Genomic DNA, 27872 nt, shown 5'->3' with positions numbered 1-27872 from the left:
TACCCAACTGGTTGATTTCTCAGGTGGCACTTTTTGGTTAGTGTACACAGTTTGTTTTGTAGCTATAAATGAATTAGTAAACAGAGGACGTGTTGATAAGTTAATATGTCAGGGCTTTTGTTCCCAACTGTTTACTACATAAAAACAGCCTTGCTTAGGACTTTGGTAGTAGTGCAGCAGGTTAACTGGGATTTATGCTTCTGGGTAGAATAACACAAAAGTGTTACCATGAGTGATTTGAACTGGTGCAGCAAAAAATATTAAACTATTGTAAGCAAAATGTCCAGCTGCAGTGGACATTTTGCTTACAAGATCTATGCAAATGCCATACCTTTATTGCTGGACCACTTTGTTAGAATGGATTATAAAACAGTTATAAGGCTATTGGAAACAAAACAGGGACCTGTTTTTTTTTTTTAGGTTGCTCAATTGAAAAGTTAATTTAATCTGTAAATTATTGCCTTATTGCTGCAGATTAAATTCAGCTAAAGATCAAAAGTAAAATTGTCCATGTATTCATTTACTGTATTCCTTGCTGCTGCAAGACGACAGAAAAACACTTAAGCTACACTTTAATTAACTCAAGATGATGCTTTTGTTGTTTGTGGAATTTGGCCAGAAACGGAACATTTCACCCCACCGCTTGTAGTTTGACTTTAATGTTGCTTTAAACAAATAAAAAATACGTAGAAAACGCAAACTGGGCACCGAATCAAGTATCACTCCAGCCTTCTCTGCTAAAATCGTCCCTGTGAGTCAGAGTCTATTAAAAACCAGCGAGACAAAAGCTGGTTATGTAACCTAGGACCTATATCGCTCTTTATCGAGCAAAACAGAAGGAAAAACACAGATTTCTCTCAAGAACTTTGCTCTCAAAGCAACCTTTGCACTTTTGCGCTTCAAACAATAAAATCAGAGCACTTCATGAGTGACGCGTTCACGTCAGCTGGCTGAGAGGCGCTTGATTTTTTTTTTGTTTTGTTTTTTCTCCTCTTTTTTTCGTGAGCATCTATGAAACGCTAATGATCAGCGAGCATCTGACCGATGGATGAACATGTGACCGTTGTGTGGACCCGCAGTCACCGCGACACCTGACAGGATTTCACACAGCGGAAGGTCTCTGCTCCTGCTCCTTCTTTTTGGAACCAGATCACTGCCGAGTGAGGAAGAGGAGGAGGAGGATGGATACCACGGAACAGGGAGCTCAGGTAGAGCCACTGCTGCTTTCGGTAAAGCGAACTGATTTTTCTACATAGGACAACTTAAGCTGTCTACTTATAGCACCTGTTGACTCTGTAATATATGTTAAAATGTTGCAGTCCATGCCAGAATAATAACATTTTGCTATCACCATTGGCAGAAGTTGAGATACATTTCATTATTTAGCTGTGTTTGTTTTGGTCAGACATTTCATCCCACAAGTTTTTCCACGGTGAATTTTGTTCCAGTCCTCCTGACAGAACTATAGCTAAGTTGTATCTGTATGTCTTTTTGCTTCAATGAAAGACTAATATCTGTTCCAGCTTTAACTTTATGGCTTTAGATGTTGTTTTGATATTTTCACATAGTGTGCTTTTTTTTATCATGTCTTCTATTTTGTAAAATGCTGAAGTCCCTCACATGCAACATAATGCAGCCACCCCCATACATTACAGCTGGGATGGTCTTCTGAGGCTTGCAAACTATTTCCTTTCCTGTCTAAATGTAGTGTTGGTCACTGGTCAAGGACTTGGATTGTGGTGTGTTTGCTAGCTTTTTATGTTAGTTTTGGAGTAATTGCTTCTGGATTGTTGAGGAGCCTTTCAGCCCATGTTGGTAACTCATTTCAGTATGGATGAATGATTGTTGCAACTCTAGACCATTGGAAATTATACGAAAGGATCGATCAGAATTGTGGAGGTTCACAACTCTCCCATTTTGGTTCATTTCTTTTTGGTTCATTTCTTTTAATTTTCCCCTGAGGTCACATAAAGAAACCGAGTTATTTATGTGTGCCGCAGAAAAATATTCACTGATGTTCTTCCATATGCCTCAAATTTTCCTCAAATGAACCCACCTGAAGTCTTCAGGCTGAAGCCTGCAAAATGGATAACATCATCGTCTGGGCTTCCTCAAGTTGTTTAAAGGAATAGTAAACTTTGCGAATGTGAAGTTGTGATTTTAAAGAAAGTAAAGTTGCTTGCTCATAATTTTAGCATTCAGGAAACTGAAATTTAGTCAGTAGTCCTACCTGGTCAAAAATAGAAAAAAAAAAAATGTTTTAGCAGCTTATTCTGAATTTATGTCAACGTCTAGTTTAATTATTCATATTATGCCCCCCCGCACCTCCGAAACAGAACTCAAAACTTGTACTAGTCGTCTTTTATAACTTTGCAGTCTCCTGGACCAGATGTCCCGGGTTAGACTGAAGTGAACTCGCACACCATGCAAATATGCTGGGTCATAAGTTATGCTTATGCAAAACTGATCTATACCATCCTACGCAGACTTCAAATTGACCATTAAGCTTTATTTTTGTTGAATTAAATAGATCTATTCCAGACGAAAGCCATAGGAGAATGTCCTCAGACAGATAAATTCATGCATACTCATAGAGCCCTGCTAATCATAAATATAGATTTGACATTATTATCCGCTGGCTGTTTATATCAAACAAAATTCTTCCATGAGTGGAAGAGTGAGAACGTATTTTCTCGTAAGCTACTTTTAGAGCTTTGCTTTTGAAATGTCAGGTCGTAACCTGACCCTGAAAGTCCACAAACATTTCAGAATCATGGTAATCTTTCCTCTGCTTGTGAGCAAGTAAAATCTGACTGGAGAATTTTTTTTTTTTAGGTGCATTTCTGAAGAATATAATTGTGAAAATAACTGTTAATAAATGTTAATGTTTAGCGTTACCTGAACAATTATATTTTCTTTTAGGTTAACTCCTCATTGGCTCCATCAATCAGGCGAAGAAGCTTGGTGAGTTGTTTCTTGGATTTTTTTTTTTTTTCTTCCTCTTCGGGGGATTTTATTTTAAATGAAATACGTCTTTGTATGAAGTGAGAACGGTTATTATGATCTTATTCTGAAAACAACCCCACAACGATAAAAACAGAGGATTCACTGTGGGATCAACTGAAAACACTATTTGGCATTGACCAAGATGATTTGATGCAGCCGAAGCTTATCTCCATGTCTCTTCTTTAGAGGATACACTATTTTACATTGAGCTTCAGTTTTATGGCAGAATACTGCCGGGCGGCAGCGATCTAATCTATAATCTCACAATCAGAGAGTGGTGAAGCAGTTTTTTGGATGCTCAGTCACAAATTCCAGTTGTTTGACACAACAGATGGGCATCAGCCTTTATCAGACATGGTGTGAATCAGGGCAGCAGGAGTTTGTTCAGAGCTCGGCTTTTAGACAGTGTCACATTCTGTGCGAACTAGATTTAGAGAGTTGGACGGACAAGGAGAGCACATGCATCCCAATACTTTAGAGGTTCCTTGGTGCTTCAATGGTCAGGTAGGACAAGGTTTAATCTGGCGCCGATTATGTGAGATTTCTTGCGTAAGAGATACTTTTCGGCAGCATCTGTGTATGTTTCTTAGCATCTGAAGCCTGATAAACTGAAGACTGATAGAATTTTGTTGTGAGACGGAATGAAAGCAGACAAATGAGCTAAAAACAAAAAAAAGCACCTTAAATAGGGTGAGTTGTAGGGGGCGGAGGGTAGAGAGAGTGTGGTGATTGTAGGCTAGCACTCTAATGCGCACTCTTAAGGCATGCTGAAGTTGAAAGTAGAATCGTTTAAGGATTACCATGCAAAGCATTTTGTGCGTTTTGTGCTGCCGCTGATGCTTTCAACGTTGCCACGGCCATCTGCACGGATCAGATCCAAGCATGTGTCATATCCTGTCATATGATGTCTGCTGTGTGCTTTGCCAGTCCTCTGACATGATTTCTCTGGGTAAAAGCTGAACGTTAGTCTAGAAAGTATCAGTGTTTGAAACAATATAGGATACATAAAACTGTGTTGTAATCAGAGCTCAGACTAACAGTAGCGTCTGGTTCTCGCGTATGTTGCCCAGCAACACTGTTTAGAAATTATAATGCAGCTTTGAAATTAAAGTGACGGTCAGAAGTTTATATGCTCTCATCACGAATATAAATTCTATTTGGATTTTCAGCTATTAATAATGCATTGATTTTATTTTTCTTTTAACCAAAGAATTTTTCCAAATCTTTTGGAATAAAATATATTTTATCTTTAATAAGATTATAGTGTGATGTATTCCTGACAGATACATTTTTATTAAGTCTTTTATTAGCCTCTTCCAAACATATAAGAGAAATAATTAAACAACATAAAAGTGGCAGAAAATCTTCCAACTTGTTTAACAGTGTATGAACAGACACCCACAGTAATGTTTGGTTAAACGACCCTCACCAAGTCGTACATTCATTTTTGTAGCCGTCCAAACCCATTTGGCATAGTTCTGGCTGAAACTCTTATCATAATTGCTGGTTTCCTGGTTTTGCCTCTGTGATTAGCCATACGTCATAACTCATATAATTCTTCTGGTTTTAAGAGGTTTGAAGCATGAAACTTTGCAGAAGCAAGTTTGTCCTGGGGCATATATTACAAAACCAGTTTTTATGTGTGTTTTTGAATCATTGTTCTGTTTGAAGATCCATTTGTTTTCAATTTTTCACCAGCTTCTTTTTCATTTGGGATGAAGTTGAAGAAATTGGTAGACCTTCACTTCATTAATCCACCCATTTCTGTGAAATGAACAGTGTACATTGCACAATTGGTGTAGAATTACTGTGATCAAAGCCTGGCCTTGCATCCTTTGAAACATACTGAAGTGATTTTGCTTAAAAGCTGGATTCAAACCAGTAAGTATTCAGCCAGAATTATGTCAGAACTTTGTTGAAGTCTACAACAAAGCCTAAACCAAATAAATTTGTAAAAATTGTAAAAATGTTGACCCTGTTTTAATAATTTTAAAAAGATTCACAAATCTTCTTCACCTAATAATTGTTCTCTGCTGATAGGTTTATCTAAATCTTTTGATTTGGTCCTTCCCAGCCTAAGTCTCTTTTGCTTTTCATGGTCTGTTTGGTACATTGCATTCTTATGTGTGATTTTATTTATTTTTTTAAATATTACACATTTTTCTTTGTTGCTGCTTTTCAAAAATGTTTTCAGATATGACGTGTAACACTTTGGACATTGGTCACTGTGCTTAAATGTAAATTAAGCTAACTTGCTCAGTTTCAATAATTTGAAACCAGTGAACCCGATTTCTGATTCTGAAATGACTCAAACTGTTTTGTGCATTATCAAGATATCCTAAAAGAAAGAGAAAAGTTCAAATGCATCTTTATGTGGGGTTTGATGTTGTTTGATGCCAGGCATCTTGATTGTTGTTTTATGCTAAATTTCTCATGACATTGTTAATTATGCTGCCTTATGCTATTTCATGGAAAAACAGGTCAGAGGGGGTAGAATATTTTCCCTCCATATGAGCCTGTATGTTAGCCTTTTGATCATGCAGAACAGGATCTGGTATTTAAGTATGAAATACAGACAGTTTTAATCTGACCAGGAATGCTTATCCATTTCCTGTAGTCAGATTATGAGCATCAGGCCTGCCCAAATGGCGTTGCAGCTGTGAACAGCAGCTTCCTTCATTAAAATAATGTCTCCATGGTCAACTGGTGGTCAAGATGGCTGCGGAACAAGCTGGAGTCCCTTTTAGGATAAAAATACCTGCTGTGATAAGTGCTTTGACTTATTCCATATTACTTTTAAATCCTATTCAGTGGCACTCTAAAAACTAGACATATTTGTACACAAACTAAAGATTTGTGTGCATGCATGTGCAGAGTGAAGGATATTTTTGCCCTATGAAGGTCTTTGTTAATTTCCCACGTGTTAATTCATATTTTATCTTATGCATCAAGTGTAAAATGTAATCCTTAGTGTAGCTTTTGGGTGTTTTAGTTCATCCATCTCCTATGAATTAATAGCCAGCAAAAGACCCTCTTGTAAAACTGCTGATTGTTGTATTAACACTATGGAGTTGGTGCTGATTAAACAAACAAGACGTTAATTATTGAGCCTGGGAGGTGCTAGGAGGGTTCTGTCACCTTTTGATGAGAAAGGTTGGTAGTTTCCGGCATTCATGTTACAATTAGATGCTAATGTTCACCGAATGGCAGTGATCTTACTTCATGTGGCAATGTAAAAGGACGCCTTATTTGTTTCGCAAATTAAAATACTTATTTGCAAGTAGCTATTTGCTTCCACCTCTTTATGCATTTTACAATTCAAAGCAAATCCTCGTATTTCAGGGTAAATCTGGAGAGACGAGGCTGCACATTCACACTGAGGTGGACTTGAAGAAATAGTTGCCTCACCCTCCTCCTCCTCCTCATGTACCACACTGATTATGTCACCTTTGTACTGACTAGTTCCTCATTATGATGCCTCTGTGAGGCTGCACAGTTCAGCTCAGAGTGTACATGCTGTGTTGTGAATTTGTCTGATTAGTGTTTGTAAGCCTCCGAACCATTAAGAAATTTCTATCTGGAAAAACAACCCGACAACAAACACATTAGAGCGAGATCCTTTTCGTTTATGAAAAGGTAAAAGCAGATATTCATATGCTTTTTACACACTGCTGAATAGATAATAATGATTTCTGTTGATTTTATGAAAAGCCTTTCACCACCTCCTCACACTCCTATCCTTTCATAGATGTTGCATAAGCATCCTCACGGTAAACAGCAGCTTTCTTCCAACATCTGAATCTTTTCACGTAGACACCACGGACATGATTTGCCTCGCTGTTTATTGGAAGACCATTTCTATCCCTTCACCTTTTACACATTTTACTATGTCACAACCAGAAATTTCAATATACTTTATTGGAGTTTTATTTTGATAGACCAACACAAAATTGTGCATAAATGTGAAGTGGAAAGAAAATAATAATAAAAAATAAAAAAAAATCTGAAAAAGTGTGGTGCGCATTTCTGTTCAACCTTCTTAACTGTGATGACGTTGAATAAAGCCCAGGGGAACATTTGCCTTTAGAGCTCACCAAACTATAGTTCCCTTGTGTGTATTTCAATCATTTTGTGGAGCGTTGCTGACCACATCATCCTTAAACTTAGCTAATACGACACTACAACTGCAAGTATATCAAGACATGGCCATTTATTTAAACTGGGGGGAAATGAAGAGGATCGATCAGAGAAGTAACCACATGATGTTAAAAAAAGGCTATGATTTCACATTTTATTATGCTACAAGCAGAAATTTCAACTTATATTAATGGGATTTGACCCCCCCCACACCCCCTGCCTCTGCACACGGTTTGCCACAAACCATGTGAGATACAAGCTAAATATGTAGAAGACGGTGTTATAATGTGATGAGACCAAAATTAAACTTTTTGTCCATACAATCAAAACAGATTAAGTATTGTAAATCCAGCAATCCAGATCTAGGTTGATTTGAACACACCTTCCCTCCCAGAGAAACAAGGTGGCGGCCTCATCGTGCTGCTGGGATACTTTTCTTCTGCAGAGCTACGGAAGCTTGTCAGAATTGAGAGGATGATGGATGTAGTCCCATTCAAATTTCAGACCTGCATTTAATTGAGAGTTTGTGGTACTCCCGTTCACAGAAGCTCCACATCCAATCTGACTGAGCTTAAGCTATTTTACAAGGAATGGGCAAAAGCTTGTGTCTCTAGATGTGCAAAGCTACATGCCCCAAAAGAGGCGCAGCTGTGATTACAGCAAACGATTACTCTACAAATTATCAAAGGGCCCTGCATGGTCAAGCCGATCTGCTGAAATTACTTCTCATTGACAAAAGTAGTTTGACAAAAATCAGATGATTTTGTTCTCAGCATTATGTCAACCACCCCTACAATCACTCTGGTGAACGTTTTGCACTACATGCAAAGCTATTGTGTGATTGGTCAGAATTTTGTGGGTGTTTGTTTATGCGGAAAACAGTCCCAACTACTCAGTTTCTAGAAGCAGGTTTTTCAGCTGAAGAGAAAGATGGATAGCTTTGAGGCTCAATTGTCCGAGGGTGGGACGAAGTAATAATATGGGACAAAAAAACTGAATTCGCCCTGGTCAGTTCTGGTCCGATGCACCAGGCAAATGTCCCACCAATGTCTTCTGTTCTTTTTTAAAAACTATTTTATTTTTAATTACATGGAAAATAAAATTAGATGTTGCAGCTCATCAATCCTTATTTTACTCGTCCTTTGATGATTTTTCAAATGGAAACCAAAGGGTTAGCTCAAAGAGAAAGACTTTTATTAAATATGTCATTTAAAAAAGAAGATAAGAAGAACACAGACTTGTTCAAATAAGTTTTTTGTTTTTTTTAATAAACTGAGATTAGATTACTTTAGCAGTACATATCACACCAAGTCAAGTTTCATGAGCAGAATTAAACAGAAGTAAACTGTTGGTGGGTATTATATGGTTCTAATCTAAACAAGTGTTCTGTTTGGACCATTTCTTCTCAACATAAAGACATGCAATTAGTTTCCAAGGCAACTGCACTATCCAAAGGGGGGATAATGTGTTTGTTCATAATGCCCTCAACTGTAAGGGAACACCATGTCAACAAAGATTTTATTTGATGCTGTTTTCCCGGCTGCATTGTGGGAGTTGCATTTTTCTTTTTGTTTTTTCATATGTCTCCATGTTTAATTTGTACAAATGTGAGTTGAAAACTATTTTTTTTTTGTTGTCTTTTTGGGGATTGTTTTTGTGCCTTTTCCTCACAGAGGAATGACGATGAGGCAGTGGTGGATCGGGGAGGAACCCGGTCCCAGCAGAGGGCCAACTTTGAGCAGGAGGATTTTGAAGGTAACAAAAAAGCAGAAAGCAGAAAGCTGCTGCAGCTGAGTCCACCCACTCTGTCCTAACAACTGCTGCTTTCCCTCTTGACAGCTTTTTTTTTTTGCTGTTAAGAGAGGAGCAGAGTAGGAGGCAGAAGCTGTGGGTGAGCTCAGTTTGCATCAGTAATTTCATGATCACTCAAAGAAAGACAAAGCGACTCTAAACAAAGTTACAAATGGTGGGACTGAGCAAATTAGAATGACTTAAAGCCGTGGCGAATGTTCTCTATCTGCAGAATAAGATAACAATAAAGGCCTCTGAAGCGTCAGCTCAGCTTGTTTCTGAATTATTGTTAATAGTTAATCTTTCTTTCCTTTTAACAATAAAACCTTTAGATCATTTGTGCAGAGAGATAACAACACCAACCTACTGCTAGGACGCACCACACTTCCAGGAACAGCTTAGAGAACATACACGTTCATTTTGAAATAAACAAAATTGATCAAAGATTATGTCAGTGTTGCATTGCTTCAGTAGATCACAGAGCAGCACTACAACAGTTGTGCCTGCATTAATCAGACATAGCTAAATGACAGGTAGAGAGAATGACGCTCATGACCTCTTCGTCATGGTACTGGTGGCTAGTGGATGAATTAGAAGCAGGAAAAATGGGGAAGGATAAAGATTAATTTGACACTGACCAAATCTTTTAGTCCTTATTGGGCATTTCCGGTCTGCTTTGCTCAGTATCATTCAAAACTGGTCCAGTAAAGGAACAGTGGTAACTTGACGACAGTGTCACGGTGGAACCTTTTCTCTGTGGTACGTTACAGCAGTAGGGCTACTGTAGCTCAGTTTGCTGAAGACCTTGCAACTTACTTGAAGGATGTGGCGTTAACATTTTGGTACTCGATACCACAGCACACATTCGGGGATCTGTTATGGTCAGTCGCTCCTCTATGCTCCACTAGGGTTGTTTTGGCAGCAAAGAGCGTCTCACGCAATAAATGGATGTGGTGCAAAAGTGCTTTGGGGACCTCTGGACTTGATAAAGCGCTATACAAGTACAGCACATTTACCACTTTGCCATTTACATTATTAGGCTGGTGGGCATAAATATATGCATGACCTTTGTAGATCAACAACTTACCAATCTGTAATAGATTCCAACAACTGTTCAAAATGTATTACCATCACATTACATTGTTGGATATAATGACAGAACAAAATCATTGGAGTGTATTTCTGTATGTACAAGCTTCATGTGACATAGTTATGGAACAAACAAGAAAGACAAGAAGTTAAATGACATATCTGTATGACTTGCAGCCATTGTTTCATTGCCCCTGAACAGCCACACATACCATGAGACAGCAATCTTTTTCATCAAAAACTTTGCTTATGTCAGCAAAGCAGAAACCTAGAATTCCTCTGTGGATACTACAAACTGGTTTAAAAACAAATCAGCCAGCATATCAGACCTGATTAGGTAAAATACATCAAGGGAGGTCCTGAATTATTACGCTTTTGCAAGCATAACAAGCATGGTTTTCCAATAAGTCCAGCTGTGCCAGTAATTATTGAAATGAGTCACATGCATCAATCAGAAATGCATCAGTTATTCCAAACTAAAATTGTTTATTCTTTCTGAATTAACCACTTTGGCATTTGTCTCCAGGTCACAGGACTCTCTACATTGGGGTCCATGTCCCTTTAGGCAGTACCAGGAATCGTAGCCATCACAGGCATCGTCACCACGGGAAAAAACATTGGAGGAGGAGCAGAGAGCGAACCCTTCCCTTGGTGGAGGGAAGAGAGTCTCCAAATTACGGTATAGGCCACGAGAGCAGCCTTTCAAAAATATGTGTCTGCTGTCATTTGGATTTGTCTTACTGTACATTGCAATCCCTGCCAGACACTCCCTCCCAGCGGGTTCAGTTCCTGCTGGGGGCAGAAGACGATGACGAGGAACACATCCCCCATGACCTCTTCACGGAGATGGATGAGATCTGTCTGAGGGATGGAGAGGACTCGGAGTGGAGGGAAAGTGCCAGGTGATGTTAGTGATCTTAATGTAGCAAAATTTAGAAATCCCCAGAGGTTGCGAGCATGAGCAGTCATGGTAGCGATCTGTGAGAAATGTAGATTGCAGATTATATTTAATGTTTGTGTTTCAGCAACTTGTTTAGTATTTTCACATGATTTCCCTATATTTTATCAGACACCTCTATAAAATGATGGTGTACTCTTGACATGGTAAATAAGACATATTTTATTTACATTGATACCCTGGTAAAAAGCAATAAGGAAGGAGAGTAAATGAGTGAAGCTGACAGGGAAAAGGAGAAATGAGAGCTACATGTGAGGGCCCCCAGAATGAACGAGTGTTGCTTTTGCGGCTAGAACAGATGGCCGGCCAGTTTGCCGTCTGCTGGCAGCACTTGATGGCAACTCAAACTCTTCTTACAGGTGGCTGAAGTTTGAGGAGGATGTAGAGGACGGGGGAGAGCGATGGAGCAAACCCTACGTCGCCACGCTGTCTCTCCACAGTCTGTTTGAGCTGCGAAGCTGCATCATTAATGGCACTGTGCTGCTTGACATGAGGGCAAATAGCATTGAAGAGATTGCAGGTAATTAAGGCAATGGGATTTTGTTAGTTCTGGCTTTTGTTATTTTTAAATCTCTCTAGAAATAAAATTAAAAAAAAATGTAAAATTGAATATTTTTAGGAAGCATATACTTTTAGTGTGTAATCCTTGAACTTTGGGCATATCTTATTGTTTAATGTACTGTTTGTAATATTGGGAGGATTACCAATTAGGTGAATTCTTTTCTTAACTACTGTTGTTTTTGGGAAACGTTTTAGATGGGATGCATTTTTACGTTGATGCACCTTAATGCTGCCAATCCTGAGTCTTAACAAAGACGGTCATAACATACTGGTCTAACGACTGGAAAAGCTGCTTTGCCTTTAGACCGGGTGTCTCAGATAAAGGCATTTTGCTTTTGTTTTGCTCCTCAGAAATGGTCTTGGATCACCAAGAGTTATACTCACCACTGGGAGATGACCTCAGAAAGAAGGTGCGTGAAACTCTCTTGAAGCAGCACCATCACCAGAACCAGAAGAAGCTCGCTAACCGCCTGCCGATTGTACGCTCCATCGCCGACATGGGCCGGCGGGCGTCAGAGCTCCATCTGGACAAGAATGGTGAGAAACCAGATAAGCACAAACCTCTGCATACTTCAGTTTTGGAATATCTTAAAGACAATGTCCCGTAAAGTATCTTTTTTATTGTTAACTGAAAGAATGAATTCCCAATTGAGGATTTCACAAAAGCCAACTATTTAAAAGAGCTCTGATAAAAAAAAAAATTAATTAAATTTGAAAAAAATTGCTTTTGTTTTTGTTTTGCTTGGTTTATTTTGTGTGTGACTTTAGGCCATCACAAAAGGTTTGAGGCAGCTGGTATTTAAAACCAAATTTATATATTATAGTTTAGGTTCAAATTTAATTCAAATAAATCCAATTGATCCCAAAACAATTCAATTATTGAGTTTTTGGGAATACGTTATGATTAAAGCAAACACGTGTCACTTTTGGTCTTATATTTCTAGCCACTTTTGTATTTAGTCATACTCTGTTTTGGTATCCCTGTATTTCCTTTTCATAGTTAGAAGTTATTTTTATGTATTTTTACTTCAGTTCTCTCCGTCAGTCAACTTCATCCGCAGCCTGTCTTCAATCCTTGGACCTCCAGTAATCATTTCTCAGGGTTAAATCCAGTTCTAAAGGGATTTCGTCAAATGTAGCTTTAATGCCATAAAAATAAAGTTTTCAAACATGGCAAGGTGGTCAAGGCATTAAAATACTACAACTGAAATATTTTACTTCTAATACAGCAGGCATCAGCTAGAAGCCGTCCCAGTTGTTAAATTGAGGTGCTGACTTTGTGGAAATCTCTCATCGCAAAGAAGCATGTGGTGACAGTGGAGAAAAGCCACTTGATTTTAACAAGAAACAACATACAGTACAGAGCAGGTTCAGTAGGAGTGGCCACCTTCTGCTACCAGTTATGAGTTGAGAAGATAGAAAAGAGAAAAAGACAAAAAGGAACATTAAAATCAGCAGTATTTTTCTGCATCAAATTGACTCCATCAGTTGTTACTTCTGGGAAGAGACACGTAAAAACAGAAACCTCGAGTCAGCAGGTGGATTTCTCTTTGCAAACTACATTATAATTGATTGTTCCTAAATTCGAGAATCTAATGTAAAAGTTTATATGTAAATTGCCGTTGTAAATAATTCAAGGACATCATTTATATAATACTTTGAATATTTCAATGGTTTGGCCAGGTCAGCTGACGGCATCTCAGTCTCAGTTAGCGGGTCCTGATGGCAAAGGGGACATCAGCAGAGAGAACAGTGCTGTGGACTTTAGCAAGGTATGTACAGTGGAAGTGTGTACAGTTTTGTTGTGGCTGTTTGTGAAAAGTGTTGGAAAACTGGAGACAGGATGGTATTGTTGGTACAACTGTTCCCAACATACAGCCTCACAAAAAGAAAGTTTAGTAATTGTGACAGATGATTTTGAGTCAAGTTTTTTTTTTTTGCCCTTCACTTCTCACTGTAAGCTCTAAAATCAGGGTTGAGGGTTTAGTCTCTTAGCCACAACTGTGTTTTTTACATGATGCGACTGCCAATTAAATGTAATTCCTGAGTAATCACTGAAACTGTAAATAATAGCAAAGTATAGCATTTATCTACTGTCATTTTTTTTCTCTCAAGTATTTATTCTAAGGAACAGACACCACTTATTACAACTGAAGACAAAAAGAGAGAATTATTATACCCAAAATTTCCATGCACTTCAGCACAAAGTCCTTAAAACATGCATGGATGATGGTGTGAGTTTAGATGCATAAATGGCATTCTCGTCTATGATTTAAATAAATCGCAGAAATATAAATTTGGCACAAGCTGTCATGTTAAAAAGACTGGGACACCTCAATAAATATCCATTTGTTCAACAGAAATGTTTGCATTATCAAAGCTAATTTTTAAAAAAATATTTAAAGACCAGGAATTAATAAAAGTTAACACAAAAATATACCATGTTTTAGTCATCAAAAAAAAGATATTAACCAAACGCTGAATACTAAATGAAGAAAAAGTTAGGACACCCTACTAGTCAGTCTATTTGCATGAAGTAACTTCAAAGGATTTAGTCATCCGTCATCTGGTGGAATTTATGATGGTAAATCTTCAGGTCCTGCTGCAACAAAAAAAAGACCAAAATGACATCCAAATAACTTATTTGGACACTTCTTTTAGCATTTTGCGGTTGGTGGCCGTGCTTGGCCGACCAGACCACTATAACACAGTGGTTATTTTGAATTTTTTTAAATTTTAGAATGTTTTCTGTACTGTGGAGCGACTGAATAAAAGTAATTTTGAGAGTTCATAAGCTGCAACAATATTTCTGTTCCTGTAGTCCTTCAAAACTCTTTCAGACGTACCATGGAGTTCATTCTCACTTCAACAGTTAGGAGCACATCATCACATTAAATGTCTGATGTTTAAAACAAACAAACAGAGAGCTCCTTCAAAATATTGAGTGATGATATTTCTATAATATGCAACTTATGTTAATACACCTGTGTGAGATTCTGGGATACAAAAAAAAAAGGTGTGTTAATTTATCTCCCAAAAGAAATTGCATTTTTTAAATCACAGCTTACAAAATATGAAAATGTGTTTTCTTCAGCTTTTACTGTTTTATAAACAAGCCAAGAAAGTTTTTGATTAACCCATAATTTAAATCTTTGCCCAAGAAAGATACCCCATGTTTGCATTCCATTAAATATTTTTAACAGAAAGGGACAAGTTCAGACCATGAAGTTATTAGGTTCTATATTTTTACAGTGAAACAAAATGAGAAGTGAATGGAGAAATTACCAATTTTTTTAACCTGCATTTTACAGACCATCTGTCGCTAGAGAGAGAGAGAGAGAGAGAAAAAAAGAACCCAAATGCTGACAGCAGACAGACAGATTAAAAGCCAGAATGACCTACTCCAAAAAGCACTCAAATTCAGGAAATCCAAAAGCCAATAAAAGTCCACAACAAAAAAATTGTGAAAAAATGAAAACACTTTGTGAATTCAGAGGAAATCAAATAACCACTGGAATAAGCAACAAAATACTGAGCAATCTTTCAATCCTAGCAATTTCCTAAAAATCCTAAATAGCCCATATTGTTTTCCCAAGCATTACAAAATAATGCAACACTGTCAAAATGATGAGGAAATGTGATGTTTTACTGATAATTTACCACCCATTTGTTTAATTTACCTCTGATTTGATTTGGTAAATCAGGTATAAACTGCTGCATTTCACTGTTGTTCCTTAACTCCTTTTACTTTTTAAGCTAATTTACAGTTTCATAATTTTATTTGGTAGTCTGCTAAAAGGAATTGCAATAGTTTTCTGCTAACTAAAGAAAACTATTTCTTTAGTTTTCTAAAGAAATAGAAAACTCTTTCTACATGAGAGGAAAAAGAAACACTCATGTTGTTAATTACCGTTGGACATTTCTTGCAGTTTGTTTAAAAACTCAGTTTGGTGAAAATTGTGTTTTTATTAATGTTTTATTCTCTTAAGAGGATGTTTTTGGGAATATGTTATGATTCAAGCAAACACTTGTCACTTTTGGTCTTATATTTATAACCACTTTTGTGTTTAGTCATACTCTGTTTTGGTATCCCTGTATTTCCTTTTCATAGTTAGAAGTTAATTTTCTGTATTTTTACTTCAGTTCTCTCCATCAGTCAGCTTCATCGGCAGCCTGTTTTCAATCGTACTGTTTTTTCTTAACTCCTTGTAGTTTTTCCTCAACTTGCTCTTCATCATTTCAGGTGTTTGTTTAATTTTCTGTTGGACTCATCTTTGGCATTGCTATAATTTTTTTGGCCTTCTATTAAAAATCCACCAAACTGTTATTCAGCTCCAACAGAAGGGCAGGTCAGATTTAAAAGTCCAGTTTTCTGATTAACAGAGATAATAATCACGCCACCATATAGGGCCATTAAACTGTCAATTTCCAAAGCATTATATTAAAAATGTAAAATAAAAAAAAATTGGGAGAATAATATGAGCAGTATTTTGACCATGTTATTACGTATTCTCCCTATAAAACTGGTCAGCATGTTAGGCTGCACACGCAGATTACAGATCTGATGTTTCAAAAATGTATTTAATTTATTCATATTTAGATACTTTTAAAATGCATAGTCAGTTAATATTAAAAAGGTGATAATTGATATCAAATTTTTTGATAATTTCTGAGAATTATTCTTAATTATACAAAATTACTAAAAGAGCGTATGGTTTCATGGGATTACATATGTGTGCAGAAAATCATTCTGGATTCCCTGTTGAAATTCCAGTGTTCTTTGATTAACCGATTTACTCATCGTAAGTACTTTTAGCATAGTTTGGGTCCTTGTTAAAATTTTCAAAGTGAAATATGGGGGATAAACACCAAACGCGATCAGACTGTTACGCAACTGGGCATTCCGAAAAATTAATAGGAGGTTATCTTTCATAGAAAACCACCGAGTGAGGGATTAGGATTATCACCATGTTAGGTATTAGAAAAGTCAAACACATGCATTAACGAAAAAATAAAAAATAAAATAAAAATATGATCGCAATATTTTGTGCCAGTGCGTTTTATGCTTCTGTTTTACATTCACAGAAACTATTGTAAAGAAGTGATTGAGTTTTATGGTTGTATATTTATATCCCAGAAATGACTGAGAAAATAAGTTCACATTTTGTCAATTTTTGAAGAAGTTCTACATTTCAGGACAAACTACATTATTATTTATATAGTCAAGTTCTAATTTATATTCAGTAAAAACTTTTTAAGAAACAGAAAATGATAATAAATGCTAAAAAAAATAATATAAATAATAAAGCTCCCACTGGTAACTGCTGTTATCTAGAGATGCATCATCTGAATGAGGGAACAAATAACACTCCAGTGGGAATTTGTCGTCCTCATGAAATTATCACACAAAAATCAACACCTTTGATAAAAAAGGCTTTTATTCATATCTGTGAATCTTAATTTTTTTTTTAGCTTACTGGCTCTTATGAGTTATTATGCAATGGATTAAGTTATAACCTATATTTGCATGCTCTTTTGTAATATTTCATTCACACATCTGTGCCCTATTTGAATGCTGGAACAAACAAATCTAGCACAGCTGGATTAAATTCAGACTGGGAACTGGGTAAACTCATACATTTATGGATTTACTGAAGGATAAACGGTAAATAAAAACCTCTTCCTGTGAATGCACTTGGTACTCTTAGGATTATAGTTAGAGCTGCATAGCCGAACCATGTGGAATGTTGCACCTTTTATCCTTTTTTTTTCCAGATAGATCTTCATTTCATGAAAAAGATCCCGCCGGGTGCGGAGGCCTGTAATGTGCTGGTGGGAGAACTCGAGTTTCTGAACAAGCCAGTCGTGGCATTTGTTCGCCTTTCCCCTGCTGTCCTGCTGAACGGGTTGGCTGAAGTCCCAATTGCCACAAGGTTTCTGAAACACCGATTCAGCTTCTGAACCATATTTGACATTACTTGTTCAATAAGTAATGTCAAATCATCCATGACTTGTTTTCAATTTCAAGGTGTTCATTTTTATTTATTTATTTTTGCCTTTAGGTTTCTATTTATTCTGCTGGGGCCTTTGGGTAGGGGAACTCAGTATCATGAGATTGGGAGGTCCATAGCAACTCTTATGACAGATGAGGTAAGGGTTCGCCGAAGCCTGTATACATCACAATCCCATATTCTACAAAATTATACAGTTTGGTGAAATGCTAGTCAGATGTCACTCTCAGATTTTCTGCACTTTGAATAAATTCACAGCTCAGCCGAACTCAGAACAAACCCTAAAGTGGTGGAACATTTCGAAGTGTGAAGCACAGCTCAGAGCTTTCATAACTTGCTTTTGGCGATTAGTCAGCCCTCATGTGCTCCATTTTGTCCAGAATTTGTGTTGTCATCCTCCAAGACTGTGAAAAAAAAAAAACAGATCCAGACTGAAGTCGGTTTTAAAAAAGATGCACTCGTTGAATAAAAATATGCAGAAACCTGTTATAAATAGGGGCAGTTTCACATTGTTAGGGTCAAGCAAGGTAATTTATTTGTTGTATCCATGTAGGATTCACCTAGAGGGTGCACCAAATCATTTTCAAATAAGAATTATGATGAGCTTTGCTCTTACTTACATAATTAAAACCCAGTGCAACTGACAACAACAAAAACAAATCTACCTGCGTCAAATTCATTCTCAGTATGTGTTCAGAAAAGATCTAATAGCAAATTAGAAAGGCATGTAGGGTAAAAAAGTTGTCAATATGTTTAAAGATGTTTACAAAAGAATTCCCCAAACATCTCATTGATTCACTGTTCAGTCTATCATCTGAAAATGGCACCGATACCAACCTACAAAGACAAAAACAGAAACAGAAAAGCACCAGCAGGCCCAGGGTCACTCTGGAGGAGTTGAAGAAGTCCACACCTCAAATGTGAGAATTTGGTTGACAAGACGACCTGTACTCACCCCAGACACACCATGCTAAAACAGTAAAACGTGGTGGTATCAGCATCAAGCTAATGGGTGGCTTCTCTTGAGTAAGGACCGTGGAAAGCACTTTGGGTTGACGAGAAAATGATTTAGAAGAATGCCGAAAGAAAACCTGAGAACCCACAAAAAGACCTGGGAATGTGCAGGGGTTCACCTTCCTTCAAGACCACAACCCTACAGTCTGAACTAGAGAGGATTAGCTTAAATAGAACCTCATTTATGTGATCACTAAAAGAAAAAAAGAAAGAGATTGTTTTCTTTCTGTCCAGGTTTTCCATGACGTTGCCTACAAAGCTAAAGACCGGAATGACCTTATTGCTGGGATTGATGAATTCCTTGATCAAGTGACTGTCCTGCCTCCAGGGGAATGGGATCCATCAATACGCATAGAGCCACCAAAAAATGTACCTTCTCAGGTTGGCGCAAATTTTGTTTTACACATTGAAATTAAAGACAGTTTGACATGATAATAAATCCCGTGCTATTAATCAAACAGGAAAAGAGAAAGAAAAGCAACCTTTTGCCTAATGGCTTAGTGGAGGGTGAGGAGGAGGATGAAGACAGTGGCCATGGTGGTCCAGAACTGCAGCGTACCGGAAGGTATTCAGAAACATCATTGTCATGTGCCGCACTTGGCATCTGCCTGCCTATTTTTTTTTAGATATTCTTTTCTAAAGTCAGATTATTTAATTTGGTATTAATGAAATACTCATCCATTCATTCGCTTTTTTGGTCATTTATTCATTTTTGTAACAATCTAGTAAGAAGGAAATCGATGAAACTTGGTTCACTGCGAGAGAAGGTTTTGTAGTCTATGTAATTTTAATCAAATTTGTAGCATAATGAGTAGAGGACACTGAAGTAAAACATTTTCCATCCATCCATCCATTGGCTGTATGAACTTATCCTTGTGAGGTCCTGGGGGGGCTGGTGTCTATCTCCAGCAGGCATTGGGTGAAAGGTGGTGTATTCCCTGAGCAAGGTGCCAGGTCACTGAAGAACAACACAGAGATACAGGACAAACAACCGCACACACTCTCACCTTAAGACCATTTAGAGACCAGTTACCCTACAGTCATTTTTTTTTTTTTTTGGACTGTTGGGGAACGGAGGAGTATCCAGACAGAACCCACACATGCACAGGGAAATCATCTAAACTCCAAGCAAAAAGATCCCAGGTCTGGATTCAAATTCAGGATCTTCTTGCTGCAGGTCATCAGTGCTGCCAACTATGCCACTGTGCACCCAAACCTTCTCAGATAAAATAAAAAATATAATTTTGGAATATTTTTGAATATTTCAGATATTTCTGCAAATTCTTTTTGAAATCAAGCTGAAAAACATTTAAAAAAATAACATCTTTCCTCAAAAGCCAAGTCTACCGCAGCACAACTATTTCTGGAGAAACTTGAGCTGCAGTTCTGTCTGGAAGTGGTTTCCATAGCAACATCTTTTTTTTTTTCTGATCTCTATTTGCAGCTCTACATTTTCATCATAGAGCCCGTCGCACTAAGCCAAGAACTCATCGTTTGAAGGAGGGCCTGGAGAAAAAATAACTTTAGGATTAAAAAAGATTAAATGTTTGTTCATAATACTGATAGATCATTATATATATATATTTTGTAATTTTTCCTTAGGTGGTTTGGTGGCCTTATTCTGGACATCAAGCGCAAGGCCCCCCACTACCTGTCAGATTACTCTGATGCTATTAGCTTGCAGTGTGTTGCCTCTTTCTTGTTCCTGTACTGTGCCTGCATGTCCCCTGTCATCACCTTTGGAGGACTGCTGGGCGAGGCAACAGAGGGAAGAATAGTAAGTTCAGTTTTTTTATTGCTTTTCTCTGTCGAGAAAACAGCTTTAAAAAATATATACGTATATCACTTCTCTACATTTAATTACAAAGTATTTGAATTTTAGCAGGATGAGAACTTTTTCAATACATTTACATGAGTACTGTCTGTTTTTTTTTCCTTTCTTTCTTTCTTTCTAATCTCTAGAGTGCAATTGAGTCACTGTTTGGCGCGTCACTAACAGGAATAGCCTATTCGCTGTTTGCTGGGCAGCCCCTCACCGTTTTGGGAAGCACGGGCCCTGTGCTGGTGTTTGAAAAGATACTTTTTAAATTCTGCAAGTATGCTCTTTTAAAATGTGATTGAATACATACCTTTTTTTTTTTTTAATAAAATATAATAGATGGATAGTTTTTGGAAAGTGAGGAGAAACCAATCTTCTTGCCCTGTTTACTTTTCCAAAGCTTTTCCACATTTCCTGCACAAAGGTTCATTGGTGTGCTCATTTGGTTCATTTGGTTCTTTTTTGTATTTCGCTACTGCAATGTTTTTTTCCCTCTGATTTAGATGTCCCTTTTCTTTAAAAAAAGTGTTTTAAAATTCTTAACCTGTTTTCACAAAACAGTTCAAAAGACTAGTTGTGATTTATTTATATATAGTATTTTACAAGGATTTTTATTAGCTTTTCTGTCTTTTAATAAGATATCTGCCCTCTGAAATTAGCCAGTTTGTTGTATGTCAGTTATCATGTTAAATCATTTTGCTTTGTTTTGCCTTCGCTGAGCTTCTAAAATATTCGCGATAATGCAATTCTCAAATTCACCACATTACAACCAGTAAACAATGCCATTTATTCTCTCTCCCCAGGGAGTACGGTTTGTCCTATCTGTCTCTCAGAACCTGCATTGGCCTGTGGACAGCTTTTCTCTGTATTCTGCTGGTGGCCACAGATGCCAGTTCCCTTGTTTGTTACATCACCCGTTTCACAGAGGAAGCGTTTGCCTCGCTCATCTGCATCATCTTTATTTATGAAGCCTTGGAGAAACTTTTGCACCTGGGGGAACTCTTTCCCTTTAACAAGAATAACAACTTGGACAAGCTCACCACATATTCGTTAGTATGCATGTCTTTTGCAATTGCCTCTCGTAGTGATAATTTAAGCAAATGTTCCTTGGACTATAAACTGATCAAAAAGTTGATTTGCTGTTTCAGATGTGCTTGTGTTGAGCCTTCGGATCCCACTAATGGCACCGTAAAGTTCTGGGAAGTCAACAATGTAACTGCCTCTGAAATTTACTGGGAAGCCCTGGAGGTGAAGGTATGAATAATTATTATAACCCCCCCTCACCCCCCCAGCAAACCAAAAGCAAAATTTTAGGTCACGTCAGTGACTTCAGCAAGAAAAAGAAAAAAAAATTCAAACAAACCTTTTGCTCGACAAAACAACTGGGGAAAAAAAAAAGGATTTTTGGCTTGCTTATCTTAAAGTGGCATGCTTATCCAGATGGATGAGACAAGATGAGATTAAGGACATGTGGGCTGGATTATATTGGATTATATCAGATTAAAGGGCACTAAAATCATTATAAAAGCACATTTTTGGTCTGAGAATTTTGTGTTTTCATTGGCATAAAAGCTCATGGATCCTGCATGTTTCTTTGATGTCACAATAACTCTGCCCTGCTTTTTCTCGCTTGCAGGATTGCATTGAAAAGAGAGGGGAGTTTGTGGGGACTGCTTGTGGTCCTCATGGACCCTACGTTCCAGATGTTCTCTTCTGGTGTGTCATTCTCTTCTTTTCTACTGTTGTCATGTCTGCCTTTCTCAAGGAGTTCAAGTTCAGCAATTACTTCCCCACAAAGGTACTGTGACTCGTTATAATCTCGATCAGTGTGCAGCTAATATCATGACTCAAACATGATGATGAATGTGTTGCAAAGTGCAGCACCACACTCTTGTGGTAATTCATGGGTATTGCAGTGATTGAAAAAGAGATTTATCGCTGGTGTTTTTTGTTGACTTCTTGATATTTTCTAAGTTGCCAGCAAGCATTTGGCCAATCTGCAGTTACATTTTCGAAACCTTAAATACAATTAGCACAGCTTTGATTTTACATGGCCCTGCCATTAACACATTTCGTGTCGTTTTCACAGAATAGGAAGTCAGTGAGCACATTTCTGAAATGCGTACATTGTTTTAACACACATTAAACCCAAAGGCAAAATGAAAATGTTGTCTTATTTTCAGAGCACATCGGAATAGAAAACACCAAACACAATCTTATTAAACTTGTTCAAAAACAAGACTAAAAAGCTTTAACTTAATTCTCGCTGATTCACACTTTGCACTTTGCAAGACATAAACATTCAATTTGCGTCTTCATATATAAGTATCTACTCAAATCCAGTCATAGAAACAGAACTGTATTCACGTCGAATAATTTGTGTTGGTAAATGCTTGTTACCAGTTGTAAAAAAACCCAAAAAACATGTTTTTCCCTCTTTTTTTTTAGGTGCGGTCTATTATCAGTGATTTTGCTGTGTTCATCACTATTCTCACCATGGTCTTGGTTGATTATGCCCTAGGGATCCCCTCCCCCAAACTGAAGGTGCCTAATGTGTTCAAGGTAGGAAGGAAAAATAAGAATCTGACTATGAAGACATAATATTTTTTTAAAAATGGTCAGCCAATTGTTTTATATATATATATATATATATATATATATATATATATATATATATATATATATATATATATATATATATATATATATATATATATATATATATATATATATATATATATATATATATATATGTATTATATGTGTGTGTTTTCTGAAGCTTCTATTTAATTACACAGAACACAGTTAATCTTTTAGCGACTTGCTTTGTTATAACCACTAACTTTAATGCACTTCATTGCTGTTCATTGCCTATGTGTCGGCTGGAAGAAAAAAATGACACATGACTATTTGCAATTTCTTACAAACAAACATCTGAAACGTATGGCAGGCATTGGCACACAGTCCCACTAACATAATGCTTTTACTTCGATTAAAGGTGAAAAGCTTCAGAGAATGGCATCATCTTTACAAAACATCTTTCCATAGATTCCCCAACCTCATGTAGCCATTGTCTGAGCCATTTTAATACATGAATATGCTTTAATCAAAACCACCATTTAATAAGTCTGGCTCTATATTCAGGGTGACGGTGGTGTTAGTTTTCCACTACACATAATGTTTTGCACGTGAGCCGAACGTCTTCTTCCACATGCTGCAGGCTTCCCCCTGACCTGGCCTGTCAGTTCAGTGGACGGTCATGTCTTGGTAGGCTTACTGTGGTGCCGTGCTTGTTTTATTTACACATGATGGATTGAAGAATTCTCTGTAAGATATTCAGAATATGCATATTGCTTAATAATCTAAATCCTGATTTTATTTTGATGTGCTATGAGGAAAGACTGTTGAATATACAAGTACCATCACACTTTTCAGATTTTTATTTAAATAAAAATATCTTAACAAATACAACGATTATCCACTTAACATTTAAATTGAGGTTGTAATAGGACAGAACATGTCAGAACGTTCAAGGCACTGTGCTGATGTTTCAACAGCCAACCAGAGACGATCGGGGTTGGCTCATCAACCCGCTGGGGCCCAACCCCTGGTGGACAGCGGTAATAACTGTTATACCAGCTCTACTTTGCACAATCCTAATCTTCATGGACCAGCAGATTACCGCTGTCATCATCAACAGGAAGGAAAACAAACTCAAGGTATTCTCATCTGCCTGTACACCTTACATCACTTTTGCACCAATCAAATAAAGACACAGCTTAGCTTTTGCTATTTGGTCTTCCTCCTCCAGAAAGGTTGTGGATACCATCTAGACTTGCTGATGGTTGGGATAATGCTGGGCGTGTGCTCCGTGATGGGACTGCCGTGGTTTGTGGCAGCCACCGTCCTCTCCATCACGCACGTTAACAGTCTGAAACTGGAGTCGGAGTGTTCAGCTCCAGGGGAGCAGCCGAAATTCCTCGGCATTCGGGAGCAACGCGTGACAGGCCTCATGATCTTCATGCTCATGGGCAGCTCTGTCTTTATGACGTCAGTGCTGAAGGTGGGACAAAATCATTTTTATCAAGAAGCGATTTTTTTTTTTTGTGGCTGATGTAACATTTCACTTGTTTTCTCATTTAATTTTAAGCACACCTCTCTTAACTTCTCTTTTGCTTTTCTTAGTTTATTCCTATGCCGGTGTTGTATGGAGTTTTTCTTTACATGGGGGCATCTTCTCTAAGAGGCATTCAGGTACAAAAAGGAAAATTAGACCAAAAAAATTATTTAAAGATATTGAATATGTGGAACATGATATAAATTTCAACAAGGACCATGAAACGTACCCTTAGATTTGATCTTTTGTCAATCTCCTGCAGTTCTTTGATCGCCTCACGTTGTTTGGTATGCCAGGCAAGCATCAGCCAGACTTCGTCTACTTACGACATGTTCCCCTGAGGAAGGTGCACCTCTTCACCATAATCCAACTCAGCTGTCTCATTCTTCTGTGGGTTATCAAGACCTCCAGGGCCGCCATTGTTTTTCCTATGATGGTGGGTAAACAGTTAGTTGTGACATTTATGCTTCCTGTCCACTCCAGTTTGTGTCATATGGTTTCAAGCGTTGAGCTGTAAAGGTTAAGTGTCCAAAAGTAAATGTATCTTTTCTCCGTTTAAAATGCCTGTGTTGTGGTTGCCTTTGCTTTGTTATTTTACATTTTTCAAACATTTTGGTCAGCAAACGAACATATATCTGACAATATTGAAGGTTTTGCATCTCCTATGATTTAATTTGCTTTCACTTATTTGATTAATAAATACATCATCTAAATTCTCCCAAATAAAACAATGCACATGTTGATGTCATGTAGTCTGCAATAAAACATCTTTTTGTGACCATATTATAAAAGATGCATCTTCCTAATTCTTACTGTCAAAGTTTCTGTTGTTTCGATAAATTTCAACAACATAGGGATTCTTCTTTTTTATTCTGCCTTTTATTGTACCTTGTCATCTCTGCAGGTCTTGGCTCTGGTTTTCATTAGGAAGTTGATGGACTGTATCTTCACCAAGCGAGAGCTGAGCTGGTTGGATGATCTCATGCCAGAAAGCAAGAAGAAAAAGCTTGAGGATGCTGAGGAGGTGATAAATCTGTCTTTGGCTGTATTTTTTATTATATATTCTTTTTTTTTTTTTTTTTACAGATCTGTATTCAAATAATTATACATTTTACATTTTTCTGCACTAAAATGTCTGATGGGTTCCCTTTAGGAAGAAGAGCAGAGTATTCTAGCAGAAGATGAAGGTGTTGTGCAAGTGCCATTGGGGGGATATAAGTGAGTTACAGTGCCATTGTAAATGCTCCGTGGACAGAATCATTTCCTGTATAATAAATAAACTTTGTCTTATTTTTAAGTTTAGACAATTTTCTCCCTCTTGTTTTTACAGAGGAATACCCATCATCAACATCACAGATGAGATGTCAAAAGGCTCGTTTGGAAATACCTGGAATGCTAACGACTGAAGAAAAGAAAAAAAAGCATCTATGAAGGTTTTCAAGATTATTAGGCTGTACTTTTTTTACAGAAATTTTGCCTAAGGCAGTAAATTAGTTTTCAACGAAAGAATGAAAACAATGTTCAGATTGATTATTTAGCTGCGAGGAAATTGCATGACTAGAGTTATGGCAAAGTATCACACTAGAAATCATCGAGCTCCTAAGACTGACCCATTCTTTCACAAAAATATGTCTGCCTGCATGCCAAGGTGATGGAGTGTACACACTTGGGGCCTTGGAAGGGATTGAACACCTGTATTTAAGGACTTTTGACATAAATATGTATTTTGCAATTACACTTATGCTTTGTTAACTTTGTTGTTGAACTTCAATATTATAAACATGAAGATATAAAACAACTTTTTCATGAGATTGCAAAAAACAAAACAAAACAAAACAAAAAACGCCAAAAGGTGGAAAAAAATGAAGCCCGGTTTGGACTGTGCAGACGGCCTGTCCCACGATGTCTCTCCATGTTTAGCCCTTCTGATTTTATACATTCAAATTTGTTTGCAAGAAAACACGTGTGTCAAGATCGTACAAAAACAGTCTGGTTTCAAAACCAATAAAACTGTGAAACTTTTAAACAATACAAAGTTATTATTACATGTGATTTGCACAATTTTCTGTTTCTGTGACTCTTATTTTATATCTATATGTTTTTAACCAAATTACATACCATACAATCTAGAAAGCACAAGCAATAGCTCCTCACGCCTAAACAACGCTATCCTATCCATGTAATAAAGTGTTTATTTATAAAGTGTTTATTTATATATATTTTTTGTGGGTTTTAAGATGATACTCAGTTGTTTTTTTTCAGCAGATTATTTTGTAATGCGAGAAAAGTCTTAGTCTTTTGCTTTCTAGTGACAGTGTACTTCTTCAATCTTCAGTGTTAAATTTCTCTTAACTGAGTCATTAAGCCATTTAACTGTCAAATGTTTTACCGTTGTCAACTTTTCAAAGAATAAAACTATGACTTGTGTAGTACATTGTTTTGAAAGTATTTATGAGGTATTATATTGTCCGTACTACAAGTGTGCAAACCTCAATAATTCGAGATGTTTCACTTTTTGAGTGTAACCACGTAAATAAAAGGTGTTTCATCGATATTGTAGTATACTGAAATGCACATGTATATAATTGCAGAAATAAATCCTAATAAAGATGATAAAACGTCGTGGCTTTGCGATCAAATCAATATGGTGTGTTTCGGCAAACATCGGCGTTGGCCTCTAGTCGCATATCACATTAGGCCGCTGTGCTAATTGTGTGGCTTTGTTGTAGAAAACGTGGCAGGAACACCCAGTGTCAATGCAGCTGCTTTGCCTTCACACATCCGGCCTTAAGCAGAACAGGACTGGGCACAGGTTCGCTTTTGCAATCAACAGATGGTTTGATGTGCTGCAGATGACAGCTCGGAGAGGTGGAACATCCCCCGAGCGCGTCATGCTGCTGGCTCATGTGAATTACTGTTTCCTTCTCAGTGCTACGAGGAAATCAAAAGTGTTGACCCAGCTACTGATCCCAGCCGGTCTGATGCCGAGCTGATTGACATGATTTCCCTTTATTTAGCACGACTGTCCTTGGTGTGCAGGTCTGATCATCATGGGGGAGATCCTTCCCCGGTGAGCAGCTGACAGGTGAAACACATCATTGTATACCTTGCAGAAGTCCCTCTGCGTGGTTCTCCCAGGGGACAAACATGTTTATTGATTTTTCGTCTGCCTTCATTCGCGAGGAGGATCGAGAGAACACAACAGGAAACACGTTCTGCACGCTGGGACGTGAGATCTCAAAGTAATGAATTAACCCTGACATGTAAGATAATATCAGCTCAAGTGAAAATAGTTCTTAGAAGAGACTTGAATTACATGTTGTTAGGTTTTTTTTTTAAACACCCAAAAAAATCATTAATTCTCCTTTG

At 37.4% G+C, this 27872-nt stretch overlaps 1 protein-coding gene across 3 annotated transcripts; it reads left to right on the top strand.

Annotated features, from left to right (window-relative positions):
• Positions 1-771: 771 nt before the first annotated feature.
• On the top strand, positions 772-27125 carry slc4a10b (solute carrier family 4 member 10b). Of its 3 annotated transcripts, none has more exons than XM_008404017.3 (25): positions 772-1208; positions 2923-2964; positions 8817-8898; positions 10550-10702; positions 10787-10925; positions 11341-11501; positions 11894-12079; positions 13226-13314; positions 17318-17475; positions 17605-17692; positions 18802-18948; positions 19029-19132; positions 20170-20344; positions 20530-20663; positions 21190-21435; positions 21535-21640; positions 22023-22184; positions 22835-22948; positions 23944-24105; positions 24198-24449; positions 24572-24640; positions 24766-24939; positions 25408-25527; positions 25657-25721; positions 25834-27125. In XM_008404017.3, the coding sequence occupies exons 1-25, from the start codon at positions 1182-1184 to the stop codon at positions 25907-25909; spliced, it is 3231 nt and encodes a 1076-aa protein (XP_008402239.1). In that variant the 5' UTR covers positions 772-1181; the 3' UTR covers positions 25910-27125. The 3 variants fall into 3 exon arrangements, with proteins under 3 accessions (XP_008402239.1, XP_008402238.1, XP_008402240.1); XM_008404016.3 differs by having other exon boundaries at positions 772-1229; XM_008404018.3 differs by lacking the exons at positions 772-1208; positions 2923-2964 and adding an exon at positions 3077-3510.
• The last annotated feature ends 747 nt before the right edge of the window (positions 27126-27872 follow it).

This window comes from Poecilia reticulata, chromosome 2 (assembly GCF_904066995.2).
Source record: "Poecilia reticulata chromosome 2, P_reticulata-male-v2, whole genome shotgun sequence".
NCBI classification, from domain to species: Eukaryota; Metazoa; Chordata; class Actinopteri; order Cyprinodontiformes; family Poeciliidae; genus Poecilia; species Poecilia reticulata.
Note: the sequence above shows the minus strand (reverse complement) of the source record. Positions and strands in the feature narration are given on the sequence as shown.

What these genes read in the sequence shown, in the direction of transcription:
- slc4a10b (XM_008404016.3), top strand. Translation starts at nt 1,182, where the DNA reads ATGGATACCACGGAACAGGGAGCTCAGGTAGAGCCACTGCTGCTTTCG. An exon ending in GCTCCATCTGGACAAGAATG is followed by an intron (nt 12,080 to 13,225) that starts GTGAGAAACCAG and finishes TGGTTTGGCCAG; the next exon opens with GTCAGCTGACGGCATCTCAG. An exon ending in AGGCAACAGAGGGAAGAATA is followed by an intron (nt 20,345 to 20,529) that starts GTAAGTTCAGTT and finishes TCTAATCTCTAG; the next exon opens with AGTGCAATTGAGTCACTGTT.